General features: G+C 42.2%; 1 protein-coding gene across 3 annotated transcripts in view; it reads left to right on the plus strand.

The window, feature by feature from the left end:
* Window positions 1-14773, plus strand: part of prkg1 (protein kinase cGMP-dependent 1) — a gene marked incomplete at its 5' end in the record, with an annotated part of 198903 nt that overhangs the window by 147183 nt on the left and 36947 nt on the right. For all 3 annotated transcript variants that reach the window (XM_080788787.1, XM_080788789.1, XM_080788788.1), the window contains one exon: window positions 6072-6146. In XM_080788787.1, the coding sequence (XP_080644913.1) occupies window positions 6072-6146 (75 nt within the window). The remainder of the gene's footprint in view (window positions 1-6071; window positions 6147-14773) is intronic.

Below are 14773 nucleotides of genomic sequence, written 5' to 3' on the forward strand. Positions count from 1 at the left end.
CATTTCTGTGTGTTTTTATATCAAAAGTCCATAAAAACGATTGTTTTATTTATTTATTCAAACAAAAACGTGCTGCGTGATGACGTGTAGAGTTACACATCGATAAAAGGCAATAAAAATGAAGCTCACCCATTTAATTCCCCATATCGGCGCATCCGTGCAGCACAGCTGCTACTGATTACAGAAATCCTCAGTTTTTATTCCCATTCAAGATAACATCCAGACCGTGTATTACTCGGTTTCAACTTAATCATCACGCTAAAATATGCATCTGAAAACATTATAGGGTAGAAATAAGCCACATAACAGTAAACTGGTACAGCTGGCCAACCATCTGATTTGTAAACAAACACACAACATGCTGCTGCGTATAGCATAGCTACCGACGACCGTCCCTAGCTACCGTCCCATCGCCTGAAGGGATGCGACGCTCTGATTGGTTCAGAAACTTCAGACCCGTGTTTCATGTTGAAACCGTCTGAAATAAATTGATCACCATTTCCGTTTCCCTACACCTTTAAGTATACGCTGTTTGCCCTTTTTTGTTATTTCTGAAACATTGAGATTTGTCTGTGTTGTTTATATTGAAATATTTTACAAAAATCTTTTAAAATAATAATTAAAATAATTCTGTGAAACTAAAGGGATTATTTGCTTGCGAGTCGTGACCCAGAAACTGGATTGGTGTCGAGGAACGCTGGAACTTGGAATCTGATGACGCTAGTGCAGTGAATCTGATGATGCTAGTGCAGTGAATCTGATGATGCTAGTGCAGTGAATCTGATGATGCTAGTGCAGTGAATCTGATGATGCTAGTGCAGTGAATCAGATGATGCTAGTGTAGTGAATCTGATGATGCTAGTGAAGTGAATCTGATGATGCTAGTGAAGTGAATCTGATGATGCTAGTGTAGTGAATCTGATGATGCTAGTGCAGTGAATTGGATGATGCTAGTGAAGTGAATCTGATGATGCTAGTGAAGTGAATCTGATGATGCTAGTGAAGTGAATCTGATGATGCTAGTGCAGTGAATCTGATGATGCTAGTGCAGTGAATCTGATGATGCTAGTGAAGTGAATCTGATGATGCTAGTGCAGTGAATCTGATGATGCTAGTGCAGTGAATCTGATGATGCTAGTGAAGTGAATCTGATGATGCTAGTGCAGTGAATCTGATGATGCTAGTGCAGTGAATCTGATGATGTTAGTGAAGTGAATCTGATGATGCTAGTGAAGTGAATTTGATGATGCTAGTGCAGTGAATCTGATGATGCTAGTGAAGTGAATCTGATGATGCTAGTGAAGTGAATCTGATGATGCTAGTGAAGTGAATAGTGAATCTGATGATGCTAGTGCAGTGAATCTGATGATGCTAGTGAAGTGAATCTGATGATGCTAGTGAAGTGAATAGTGAATCTGATGATGCTAGTGCAGTGAATCTGATGATGCTAGTGAAGTGAATCTGATGATGCTAGTGAAGTGAATCTGATGATGCTAGTGAAGTGAATCTGATGATGCTAGTGAAGTGAATAGTGAATCTGATGATGCTAGTGCAGTGAATCTGATGATGCTAGTGAAGTGAATCTGATGATGCTAGTGAAGTGAATAGTGAATCTGATGATGCTAGTGCAGTGAATCTGATGATGCTAGTGCAGTGAATCTGATGATGCTAGTGAAGTGAATCTGATGATGCTAGTGCAGTGAATCTGATGATGCTAGTGCAGTGAATCAGATGATGCTAGTGTAGTGAATCTGATGATGCTAGTGAAGTGAATCTGATGATGCTAGTGAAGTGAATCTGATGATGCTAGTGAAGTGAATAGTGAATCTGATGATGCTAGTGCAGTGAATCTGATGATGCTAGTGAAGTGAATCTGATGATGCTAGTGAAGTGAATAGTGAATCTGATGATGCTAGTGCAGTGAATCTGATGATGCTAGTGCAGTGAATCTGATGATGCTAGTGAAGTGAATCTGATGATGCTAGTGCAGTGAATCTGATGATGCTAGTGAAGTGAATCTGATGATGCTAGTGAAGTGAATAGTGAATCTGATGATGCTAGTGCAGTGAATCTGATGATGCTAGTGCAGTGAATTGGATGATGCTAGTGCAGTGAATCTGATGATGCTAGTGCAGTGAATCTGATGATGCTAGTGTAGTGAATCTGATGATGCTAGTGAAGTGAATCTGATGATGCTAGTGAAGTGAATCTGATGATGCTAGTGAAGTGAATAGTGAATCTGATGATGCTAGTGCAGTGAATCTGATGATGCTAGTGAAGTGAATCTGATGATGCTAGTGAAGTGAATAGTGAATCTGATGATGCTAGTGCAGTGAATCTGATGATGCTAGTGCAGTGAATCTGATGATGCTAGTGAAGTGAATCTGATGATGCTAGTGCAGTGAATCTGATGATGCTAGTGAAGTGAATCTGATGATGCTAGTGAAGTGAATAGTGAATCTGATGATGCTAGTGCAGTGAATCTGATGATGCTAGTGCAGTGAATTGGATGATGCTAGTGCAGTGAATCTGATGATGCTAGTGCAGTGAATCTGATGATGCTAGTGCAGTGAATCTGATGATGCTAGTGCAGTGAATCTGATGATGCTAGTGCAGTGAATCTGATGATGCTAGTGTAGTGAATCTGATGATGCTAGTGAAGTGAATCTGATGATGCTAGTGAAGTGAATCTGATGATGCTAGTGTAGTGAATCTGATGATGCTAGTGAAGTGAATCTGATGATGCTAGTGAAGTGAATAGTGAATCTGATGATGCTAGTGAAGTGAATAGTTAATCTGATGATGCTAGTGAAGTGAATCTGATGATGCTAGTGAAGTGAATAGTGAATCTGATGATGCTAGTGCAGTGAATCTGATGATGCTAGTGAAGTGAATAGTGAATCTGATGATGCTAGTGAATCTGATGATGCTAGTGCAGTGAATCTGATAATGCTAGTGAATCTGATAATGCTAGTGCAGTGAATCTGATAATGCTAGTGAATCTGATGATGCTAGTGCAGTGAATCTGATGACACTAGTGCAGTGAATCTGATTATGCTAATGCAGTGAATCTGATGATGCTATTGCAGTGAATCTGATAATGCTAGTGAATCTGATAATTCTAGTGCAGTGAATCTGATGATGCTTGTGAATTTGATGATGCTAGTGCAGTGAATCTGATGATACTGATCAAGTGAAATAAGGTTCTTTCTCGGCCCCACCCCTCCAATTTGTGTTTAGTTTCCAAGATGGAGGCGGGTGGGGTTGACATATGCCCTTACTGGGCTGCGTTCACACATTCAAGACACCTACCTGTCTTGTGTCTGTGTTTAATGGCCGTTCCAATGCATTTCCAATGGAAGCCCATATGGTTTGACGAAACATTTTGTTTGATGAGGGGCAGAACACATCCATCAAAGCTTTGTTCAGACACAAGTCAGGCGTCAGACACAAGGCAAGTGTCTTGAACGCAGCCCAGTAAGGGCATATGTCGGCCCCGCGCGCTCACCTCCGCCCCACCGCCTCCTCGTGCTGCGGCCATCTTGGAAACTAAACACACTATAGACAGTGCGAGAGGGGTGCGGCCGAGAAAGGCCCTCATTGGCTGGCTGGACACGGCCCGCTCCACCTCCAGGAGGAGGTGGAATAGGTGGATATGTTCTGGGGTGAGCAAAGCGAGAGTAGCGTGAGAACTTAAGATCTTGGAAATGATGAACGATATATACTTTGGTACCCACAGGGCTTCATAACTATAGGTCAGCTCCTCGGAACTAGCCTGGTTAATAAACCAGACTAATATCGCACGGACCTTGCCAACGGCTGATTCGGTCTGGTTTATTAACCAGGCTACCTCGGGACAGCAATATATACTGTGTGGGTCTCTTTTCAGTAACTCGAGGCATGCAGAAACCAAGATTAGTATTATCATTGGATGTCTGAAGGACAACAACACATGAAATGTTTTACATTATGCTGATTATTCTGTTTCAACTCATCACGTTCCTCTAGCTATAGCTGCTGTTCAATATGAATGGAGGTGCTCGTCATACTACATGAGCAGATACAGCTTTCATGGTTCAAAATAATATGACTATATGAATAATTTTGTTTAGTTATTTGAACTATAATAATATCCAATTCCAGCCGGGTGGGTTAAACCAAGGGGACAACTTTTTTTACAACTTGCTTCAAGGAAACGGATTGTTGGATGTTTGAGGTGATCACTCGAGCCAACACGTTTGGACAGACAGACCGACCGGGGGGGGGGGGCTTATACTCTTCAGACAATGATGGACTTCAGGGAGAGAGAACCATGCTGTGTAGCGAACGCCTCCATCTCCCTCCCCGTTGAGCTTGCTGAATGCCTTTTTTGAAGTAAAGTGCAGCCTGCTAAAAATCCTGGAGGCTGACGTGCTGCACGCACAGAGCCTTCAAGCCTTCGACGTGCACAGTAGTTCTGCGTGTTTTACTTGAGTAAAAGTACCAATGCTGAAATGTAGATCATATTCATACTCTTGTTACAAGTAGAAAAGTCCCTTGTTCGAAATGTACAAAATATAGTAGTGTAGTAAAAGTACAAAAGTGTGGCGTCATTTCTTAAAGGGACCCTTTATGCAAAAAATATATATATATATGTTAATGACGTTTAGAAGGTTTAGAACACTTTCATGGGGGTCTTTATGTGTGTAATATGTGGTTTTAGATGTTTTAGATTTCAGCAGTGAGCCCAGCGTCTCTGAACGCAATGTCTTAAAAGTAACATTGTGTCGTGCAGAAGGTCAAGCACAACATTGATACTTGCTAAAAGTCATTAATGTTTTCTTAAAATAATCCATCTGGGTTATGCTGCATACAAAATTAATCAAGGCATATGAGCTGGTGCAGTACTATATGTTCACGAGCTGTGTATGCAGGTAGTCTTGGTAATGATCGCTAACCACTAGAAAACTCCCACACAAAAACACACCAAGCTCTTTTAATGTGAATAATACAGAGAGAGAGAGAGAGAGAGAGAGAGATGGCTAAGAGCTGAGGGATAAGGTAGAGCGAAGCCAGTCATTACTGCCAAATCAACCTCAGCCGAGCAGTGCAGAGCTGACCCCAAGCTTATTACACGGCCGCTCACCACCAGCAAAGTCAATGTTTTGACACAATGAATTTAAAAAGAGGATTATTTTTTTTTTACTAGGAAACAAATGGTCCGTATAGCTTAGCACATAGCTGCTTAAGACTGAAGGGAATGGGTTGGGTTTTTTTTTTTTTACCCAATGAATATAAAAAGGATTTTATTATTAGCTTATTATCAGACTAACATCCACTGTAGCGTGCTGTATACGCAGAGGTATAGATGTGACGGTGTTGCATAACGCTCTTCGCTCTTCGGGGGTATTCAACAAAGCCGTGCAGATTCAGGTGCACCCCACTGGTTCTGCCACTGGTTTTGTGCCAGAACCTTTGGGGCTTTTCAAAACAGCTGCAGCGCCTCTAGCCACGCATGTCGGTAAGGGTCCATTTTGGTTCCGAACTATCAATTATTCATGGCACAACCCACCTCAAAGACCCCCTGGAGGGCCACTGGTGTATAGACACATTTCCTGGGGTGCCTCACTGTGTTGTTTTTGGCAGCAAATTGTGATTTTAGTTTTAGTCATAGTTTTTTAATTTGGCTTCAGTCACATTTTAGTCACCGTAGCTTATTTTTCATGTAGTTTCCATTTAGTTTTCTTCAGTGAAAAAAGGTGTAGTCGACGAACATTTTCCGTCTTAGTTTTAGTCGACGAAAACAACACTGTAAAAAATGTGCTCTATAAGTGAAGTGGATTAATTGGATTGTTTCCATGATATTGTCAAATCAGCTCAAGTTTACCAACAGCTGTTTGCTGACCTCTGGTTATATCTGTCTGTCTCTATATCTCATTAACTGTCGCTTAATGTGTCTGGCTGCTTTTGTTCTTCTGTGTGTGTGTGTGTGTGTGTGTGTGTGTGTGTGTGTGTGTGTGTGTGTGTGTGTGTGTGTGTGTGGGGTACGATGCAAGATCGTGATTGATCTTCTTCACCTTCTTCCTCCTCAGCTCGTTCAAGCATCTGATTGGTGGACTGGAGGACGTTTCAAACAAAGGCTATGAAGATGCAGGAACTAAAGCCAAGTATGACCACACGCACACATGCAGCACACACAGCACACACAGCACACACACACACACACACACACACACACAGCACACACAACACACACACAAAGCACTTTATAGATAACATACACACACTACATTTTGATGTCCCAAACAATCAAGTGAATGACATAAGGTTGCCCCCTAGTGGTGAAGTCTTCTCAAGACAGGAGTTTCCTCAGGAAACGTGTACCCTTGTTTACTAGCTCAGCTTGTCAACACTTGATACTCCTCCTCCATTGATTGATTGACTGACATATGTATTAACAGTTTGCAGAATTACAGTACATTTCAAGCACACAAACTCAATACAAAGACTGTTAACTGTGAGTGGACAACCCAATTAAGCATTACACTTGTTTACAAGAGGGTCTCTCTCTCTCTCTCTCTCTCTCTCTCTCTCTCTCTCTCTCTCTCTCTCTCTCTCTCTCTCTCTCTCTCTCTCTCTCTCTCTCTCTCTCTCCCAATGGTGCATGTATATAGCACCTTTATCCAAGGCGCTTTACATAGATTGCAGTGCATTACATCATTCTCCCATTCATACTCATTCTGACACCGAAGGGCGGAGGAAACCGTGCAAGGCACCAACCTGCTCACCAGGAGCAATTAGGGTCTTTGTTCAAGGACACTTGAAGGACATTTGTAGCCGGTTCCAACCGGCTGCATGGACCTTAACCGGTTCCCCCAAAGAGGCCGCTCTACAACCTGAGCCGTTGTGGCAGTTGTGCAAAGTAACTAATTACTATTTACTTAAGTACTGTACTTAAATACAACTTTGAGGTATTAGCACTTTACTTGAGTATGATACATTTTCAGTACTTTTACAGTTCAGAGGCAAATGTTTTGCTTTTACGCCACTGTTATTCGACAACTTTAGTTACTCTGTAGATTTTATGCCAATAAAAAAAATAGAATTCTGGAAAAAGACAATAGGACAATGACCATGGTCACCCCTAATCAGTGGGATTGGGCCTGTGCTGTGAGTGCTTATGGGCAGGAAGTGACACTCTGCATTCAGAGTTTGAATTGTTTGAACTTCAACTTGATACTTCAACCAATATCGATTCCACCTCCCTTTCCCCCTGTTTTTAGTATTGTTAAACCGTACGCCTTATTTGAATTGTATAATTGCAAGTATACAGGAGTTGTCCGAGTCTGCTGTTATTCGCACCGCTACAGCTGACAAAAAACATAAAAAATCTGTATAGACTTGGCTGGCCTATGATGTCATTTTATGGTGGCCGCCTGCTGGGTCGTTGAGGGCTTTAGGGTGTTTACAGCTGTGAAACCGGATCTGCTGTGGAGACACTTACATAAGGCCCGCTGCTAATAATAGCCTCACCGCTGGCCTTTTTTAGCATAGCTGGACATCTTCAGAAAGCTAAAGTTCGTGTTCCGTTCAGAAGGTCAGGAGATTATATTATTGTCGACAAGAACAGGGCACACGTGCACTCCTCTACTGATGTGCACATGATTCGGGGTCTATACATTACCATGTTTAGAGAAGTGCTACTGGTGCGCGAACGGTGGCCGTGCATGTTCCGTGCGGTGTCGATCAATTCGTTCGTCGTCAATCGACAAATAAGAACTAGACTAAAATGCTAGGGTGCGGAAGAGATCGAATAGATCTAAAAAAACAAACAAAACAAGTAATATTTGTGTTTTGCCATGTGCTCGGGTGTTGCGCTCTGAAAATGGCAGATCTACAAGCTCACAGCGTGTCGGCTAGTGAAAGTCAGTGGCATCATGCCCCCCCCCCCCCCCCTCAATTATACAATCTTATAATATTTAGTCAACTAAAACTAGACTAAAAGTTAAACATCTCAGGTGACTGAAATATGATAAAGCTTAAAGATGGAGTGCCGTGATTTTATTTCCACCCTAAAACATGATTTTCAAAAAAGTGTACAGTATTTAAAATGTTTTTTATGTGGCCACGCACCAGTTCATTAAGTATGCCTGGTTTGCCTGGTGGGTGATGGGTGGTGATCCACCTGAACTGAAGCCGCACCCACAGCTGTAGTTGTATGATAAAGGGGGAGGGGTTAGGGGAGGGGCTGATAGTGTGATGTCACGATATTTACTGTTTTATTTCATTGGCCCTAAACCAGAAACCAGAAAAAACAGAAACCCTAAACACAAAGTCAATACACCATTGCACATAAAAACGACTCCAGGGTGTCTAATTAATTACTGTCACCTCATAGACACATGAAAAACTGGAAAAATACAACAATTGTGGCACTCTTTAATAGAATGTTATTCAAAAGACTAAGCAATAATAATATGTCAACATTTGAATGACCCTTTTATTTATTTTTATTTTTTGGTAACCAGACAGCAAAGGGTAAAACGCTCTCTGTGACACATCTAGGGGCCACAATCTGCATTCAAATATTTTCCTAGAAGCTTTGTCATTGGTCCATTTGCCTGTCTACTTCCTGATTGGTTAGTCGATTTCGACCAGGTTTCTTTTCGACCAATGACAAAGCTTCTAGGAACATGTTTGAATGCAGATTGTGGCCCCTAGATGTGTCACAAAAGACAAAAATAAATTTGGGAGTGTTTTACTCATTACTGGCTGTCTGAATACCAATAAATTAAAATGTTGACAAATTATTGCTTATTAAAACTGAATAAAACATTTCTGACATCAACACTATAGTTCCACGTTGTGCCTCCTACTGTTGGCCCTTGTTATTAACATAAGCTGGAAACCCGCTGCTCGTCAGAAAGTGTTTGTCGGATCCAGTCATTATTAGTTAGTCACCAGCTCTTGGATAAATATTCATAAAAGCCACAGACCTAACCACTTTCATTTATTTATTTATTTTTTAAGAGGAAATAACAAATGGTTAACAAGTGTTAACAAATGGTTAACACTGAGCTTTAAAAAAAAAAAGACTCTTAATAGCACAATTTTCACAGCGGGCCCTTTTGACAGATATCCACAATTATTGTTATTGCCTTCAGCCGTGTATGCCCCTCCAAATGACTGCTGTGAAAATGTTCCCCCGACTAAATAATACGGTGATGACTATAAAACGCATTATAAATAAAGAAATAGACTCATTATACTGCCTGGTGAACGGGCGCGCGTCAAAACAAACCCAACCGCCCCCGTTATTGTCTCGGCACGACCCCGTCGTGGTGTCGCAGGTGTCATTATTATTATTATATTTTTTATGCATAATTTGAGATTTGCAACCTGCAGACCAAGAATAGTCCCAAGCTGTTGTTGTTGTTGTTGTCGTCGAAGCACAATGGACTCATTATAAAACCCTCTCTAAACAAGAGAATGCCTTCTGAGGCGTATATAGCTCTGGGCGGCATTGCCGGCAAGTCACTGGAGGAATGGACTTGAATGGAGCACTCATAGGACCTGACGATATGTCCCACCCTGTGTTCTCAACAGTGGTGGAAAAGGTAGAGCCTTGGAAGAAGACATTCCTTTTTTTCTATTGTTTGGGTCCAGCACCGTATATAAACCCGTGGGATGTGCATATCTTTTTTCCTTCTTGCCTATACTCACAATTGTTACTATTTTTTTACTTTACTGAAAACTAAAAGTGCTCAAATTTCCAAACGTGTGAAAAATCTTTTGACGCCTGGTGATTTGTGAGCTTTGTAGATCGGCTATTTTCAAATGGCCCAAATTAAGTCGTCAATGTGTGTTTTGTAATGACAATACAAATCTACAAAGTACTAACAAAAGTTTTCAACTCAATCTAGTGGAGTAAAAGTAGCATATGTGGATCTGGGATGCAGTGGAGTAGAAGTAAAAGTATTGTAAAAGTAAGTACAAGATGTTACTTACAGTAAGTACAGTACTTGAATGTTAAAGATGGAGTGCCACCATTTTTGTATTTTTCCAGTTTTTCATGTGTCTATATAAGGTGACAGTACTTCATTAGACACCCGGAGTCGTTTTTATGCGCAATGGTGTATTAACTTTGTATTCAGGGTTTCTTCCTGGAGGCTGAACCCTTGACAGTCAAACGGGCCAATGAAATAAACAGTAATATAGTGACATCACATTATCAGCCCCTCCCCTAACCCTTCCCCCTTTATCATACAACTATAGCTGTGGGTGCGGCTTCAGCTCAGGTGGATCACCACCCATCACCACCCGCCAGGCAAACCATGCATACTTAATGAACTGGTGGGTGTGCCCACATAAAAACAACATTTTAACAAATACTGTACAATTTTTTGAAAAAACGATACCTCCTTATATAGCATTAAGACCTGATGATCATGTTTTAGGGTGGGAAAAAAATCACGGCACTCCATCTTTAATGTTTAGTAACTTCCAGTGGCGTGCACATACATTTAGAGGGGCAGGTTGCTCAAGTGAAAAAAGGGCACCGCGTGTGCAGCGCGTGGAACCGGCCAGTTGCCTTAATAGTGTGAGATTTTTATAGATTGTGGGGAGTAAATAATATATTAGAAGCTTTTTATCAAGAATTGATCAATGTCACCATGTTCCACATACTGTACAGTGTACACTGTACAAAAAAAACTAAAACTAAAACATGTTTTCTTTGTTTTTGAGTGGTGCAACCACTCCTACATCCAGCAATGTCCGTGTACCTGTTTGTTTGTTTGTGATGTAGGTGTATGAGCACGAGTGGTGTGCGCATGCGTGAAATTGGAACGAGAGAAGTATGTGACATGGCTGCCACCTGCTGGACGCAAATCCAACTTCTGACTGCCACGGTCTGTGGGGGTGATTTAGAGGCTGCGCACGCAGCACAGAAACAGGATTGATATCCATAATAAAGCTAATCTGACGGAGCAGAGAGAGAGAGAGAGAGAGAGAGAGGAGGGGGGAGAGAGGGGAGTTGCACCACTCGGTTCACACAGGTCACAGGTGTGATTTTTTCTTCAAAAGAGCACATTGCCAAAAGGGCAGAGGGTGCTCTAGCACCCCCTAGTGACAGTCTATCTGTGCACGCCACTGGTATAACTTTCCACCAACTTCTCAACGGTGCGCAGGCAGCGTGTTTTGCACTTTAGGGGAGCGGCGGTGGCTCAGGAAGTATATAGGACGGCCTTCTTTGAAGTTGGAAGGTTCCCGGCTTTGATCCCCGCGGCTCCTCCTCCTATATATAGCTGCATGTCCTCGAGCAAGGCACTAGCTATAGCTGAACCTCCAATGACGAGTAGTTTGGTGTCTTTGCTGTGTGTGTGTGTGCGTGTGTGCGTGTGTGTGTGTGTGCGTGCGCGTGCGCTCGCTCGTGTGCGCTTGAAATACAATGTAAAGTGCTTTTGGAGAATGACGCCATTATGCCGCATGCAGTCCATTTAAGCCCCTTTGAGAGCAGGAGATACACGGGTGAATGTTGTTGTGGTTGTCGAGGGCAGCTAGGTGACAGGAACACAGTCTGACAGCGCTCTGGTCCCGGAGGTCACCGCGAGGTCAAAGGTCACAATAACAACACCACCACCGTGACTTGTGCCAGGTGGACGTGTCTCTTAGTGAATGTACATCTGGAGTGTAGAGTGTGTGTGTGTGTGTGTGCCTGTGTGTGTGTGTGTGCGTGTGTGTGTGTGTGTTTGTGAGTCAACTGTATGCGATGAGGTCAAACTGGGTCATTGTCTCCAAACTCGTGGCCAGCTGTTGCTATTTCAGCCGTTTCGGCCGTTTCGGCACACTTATATGCATCGCAGCGTGTTTAAAACTGGCCCTCGGGTCACAGCAATATCCAATATTCCATAAATAATAATAATAATAATACACTGTATTTGTATAGCACCTTTCAGCCCACTGTTGTTTTTGGCAGCAAGTTTTAGTCGTATATAGTCTCTTGAATAGGTTTCAGTTAGTTTTAGTCACATTTTAGTCACCTGGAAATGTTTTAGTGTTAGTCTAGTTTCAGTCGACTAAAATGTCATAAGATTTTAGTCGACTAAATCTACGGTTGATTTAGTCGACTAAAATGTGTCGCTTTGTAGATCGGGATTTTCAGCATGCAACCAACTTATACTGGATCTCTTGCCCACTATAGTCCCTTCCTAACATTTTAGTCTAGTTTCTTATTTGTTGACGAAATTGTCAGTATATTTAGTCTTATAGTTTTAGTCATCATAGCTTAGTTTTAATTTAGTTTCCATTTAGTTTTCGTCGGGGGGGAAAAAGGTAGTCGACGAACATTTTTTTTGTCTTAGTTTTAGTTGACGAAAACAACACTGTTTCAGCACACAATGTGATTTGAAAGAAATGCAAACGCAGTCCTCTCCATTCCCACACCACACCCCGAGAAATGCTCCCCCCCCCACCCGGAACTCTCCTGATCTGGAACGCAGCATTTTAGTCCACAAGTGCCCTTTTTTACGGAATTTCAGCCCCTGCACCCTGTAACACTCTCTGCACGTCCCTCATGCCTAAAGGAGCTCGAAGCCGTGGCCTTCAGCTCGCAGTACAGGCCGTGCAGCCTTTGGTATATGCGGTGCAGCTGCATGCGGTCTGTGTGTTTAACATCTGAATGCACGGTATTTGTACTGTTGACCTCGCGAAGACCCTTTCTTACAGAAGTACTGACCCTTAATGGAAAATGATCCACCGACCACACCGCGCAGGCACGCACACACACACACACACACACACACACACCTACCTTATCATGCCTTAAGCTTAAGGGGGGGGTCATCGGGGGTTCCCGGATTTTTCCACGCCTAAGAAGGACCCGCAAATATAGCCTCTTGCTATTCAGAAATGGATTTTAAAAGCCCCTGAGACCAGATTCTACAAAATGTCTTCTAAATCATGACGGCTTTCTGGAAAATAAACCTGTGTTTCTATATATCAGTGGTTCTCAAACTTTCATGTCGAGAACCCCAAAGATTATATGTAATTGGCCCACCGACCCCCCCCCCCCCCCCACCCGTCATATCGCAATATCGTCTCCTTTTTTGCAATACTGTGATATTGCTCATGTTCATATACCTCGATTACGATACGATAGCGGTATACATCGTGCAGCCTTATACGAGCGCTTATATGCGAGAGCATTTTCGGGAGTTGGGACCGGTGACGCCGCTGTTTGAATCTTTTCATGGACAGTGAGGTCTCCAAACTATTATAGTACTGTATATACATCCTCTGGAGTTTACTGTACAACCTGTGCTATAAGCATCGAAAAGCACACGCTCCACTGGCGGATTTGGACTAAAATAGCCAATCTACAAGAAATTCTCGGAAAGGAGAGGAGGGCTACTTTCCATTTCTTTCGCCTTAGTAAATGCTGCATTTAGTGGCGAGATCAGAGATACAAGTAAGACGCGCAAATGCGGGAAGCGAACGCAGCTCGTACATATTTGTGGTTTCTTTTTAAGTTAAAATTTTTTTAAGTTACGTTTTTTTTAAGTTAAGTTTTTTTAAGTTAAGGTGTGTGTGTGTGTTATTTTTTTAAGTTAAGTTTTTTTTTAAGTTAAGTTTTTTTAAGTTAAGGTGTGTGTGTGTGTGTGTGTGTGTGTGTGTGTGTGTGTGATACAGCTGCGCCCTCTGGTGGCGGGCAGGTGGTGTAACAGCGGGACAGACAGACAGACAGACACACGGACAGACATGATCTGCTAGGTCTCATAGTTGGTGCTCACTGCGTTCGCAATAACTATGCACATTGCACACGTATACACCAGCCTTCATTCATTGTGTTTTATGCATTCATTCATCGATCACTCCATACACACGTTGTTTATAATTATGACTGCTTTGCCAGTCTCTCGTTAGCGTGGCATATCACTCACAGCAGTCCGACTCGCGGGGCATAGCCTACACAATGACTGCTTGGGTTAAATTAATATGCAAACGTATTCCATTCATGACGATGATTATGTGCACGTATAGCTTATACTACTTGACAAAGGCTGTACCCTCACGGAATACATGATATGCCTACTAGGCAAACACAATGCTGTTTCTTTCCAGTGTGCCAAAATGCACGCTTTTCATGTGCATGACAGACAGACAGGCAGCGAAGATGTACAGTACACACTACAGTATATAGTATTTGTATATATCCACGTTACATTATCTTTCACTTACTCCAACTCAACTGCAAATGCAGATCAGAATGTCATTGATATACATATCTACACACTTTATTTTTTATTTAATCTTTAATCTCTGTATGAGATGTAACAAACATCTTGAATATTATGACACCTGAATTTATCTCCCCTCCAACGGGGATCAAACAAGATGGCAAATAACTCATTGAACAGTATAACGTTACAGAATGCATGCTCTGTTAAGGCTCATACGTAGTCTGGATTTACGGTGGTGGGGTGACCACCGAACTACAACATGACATCACGAGCCGCGGTGAAGAGCAAACCACCGCCACCACCGCCCCCCAGCCCTTCTCTCTGTTTTTACTCACCAACGTTATTTCAGCTCCGGTGGTCAGCTCACCACCGAAAATCCAGACTATATGAATAGGCCTTTACACATTGAAGGGAGTTAGATCCTTGAGCAGTATATCATTTTTCATTAAGTAAAAAAAAAAGTATTCAACTGCATACTTTTAATCAATACATTTCAAACACCACAGGGTATTCAACATTGTGACATGTATAATTGATATGACTCAAGCATTTTT

Source organism: Protomyctophum bolini, assembly GCF_963924005.1.
Source record: "Protomyctophum bolini genome assembly, chromosome: 18".
NCBI lineage: Eukaryota > Metazoa > Chordata > Actinopteri > Myctophiformes > Myctophidae > Protomyctophum > Protomyctophum bolini.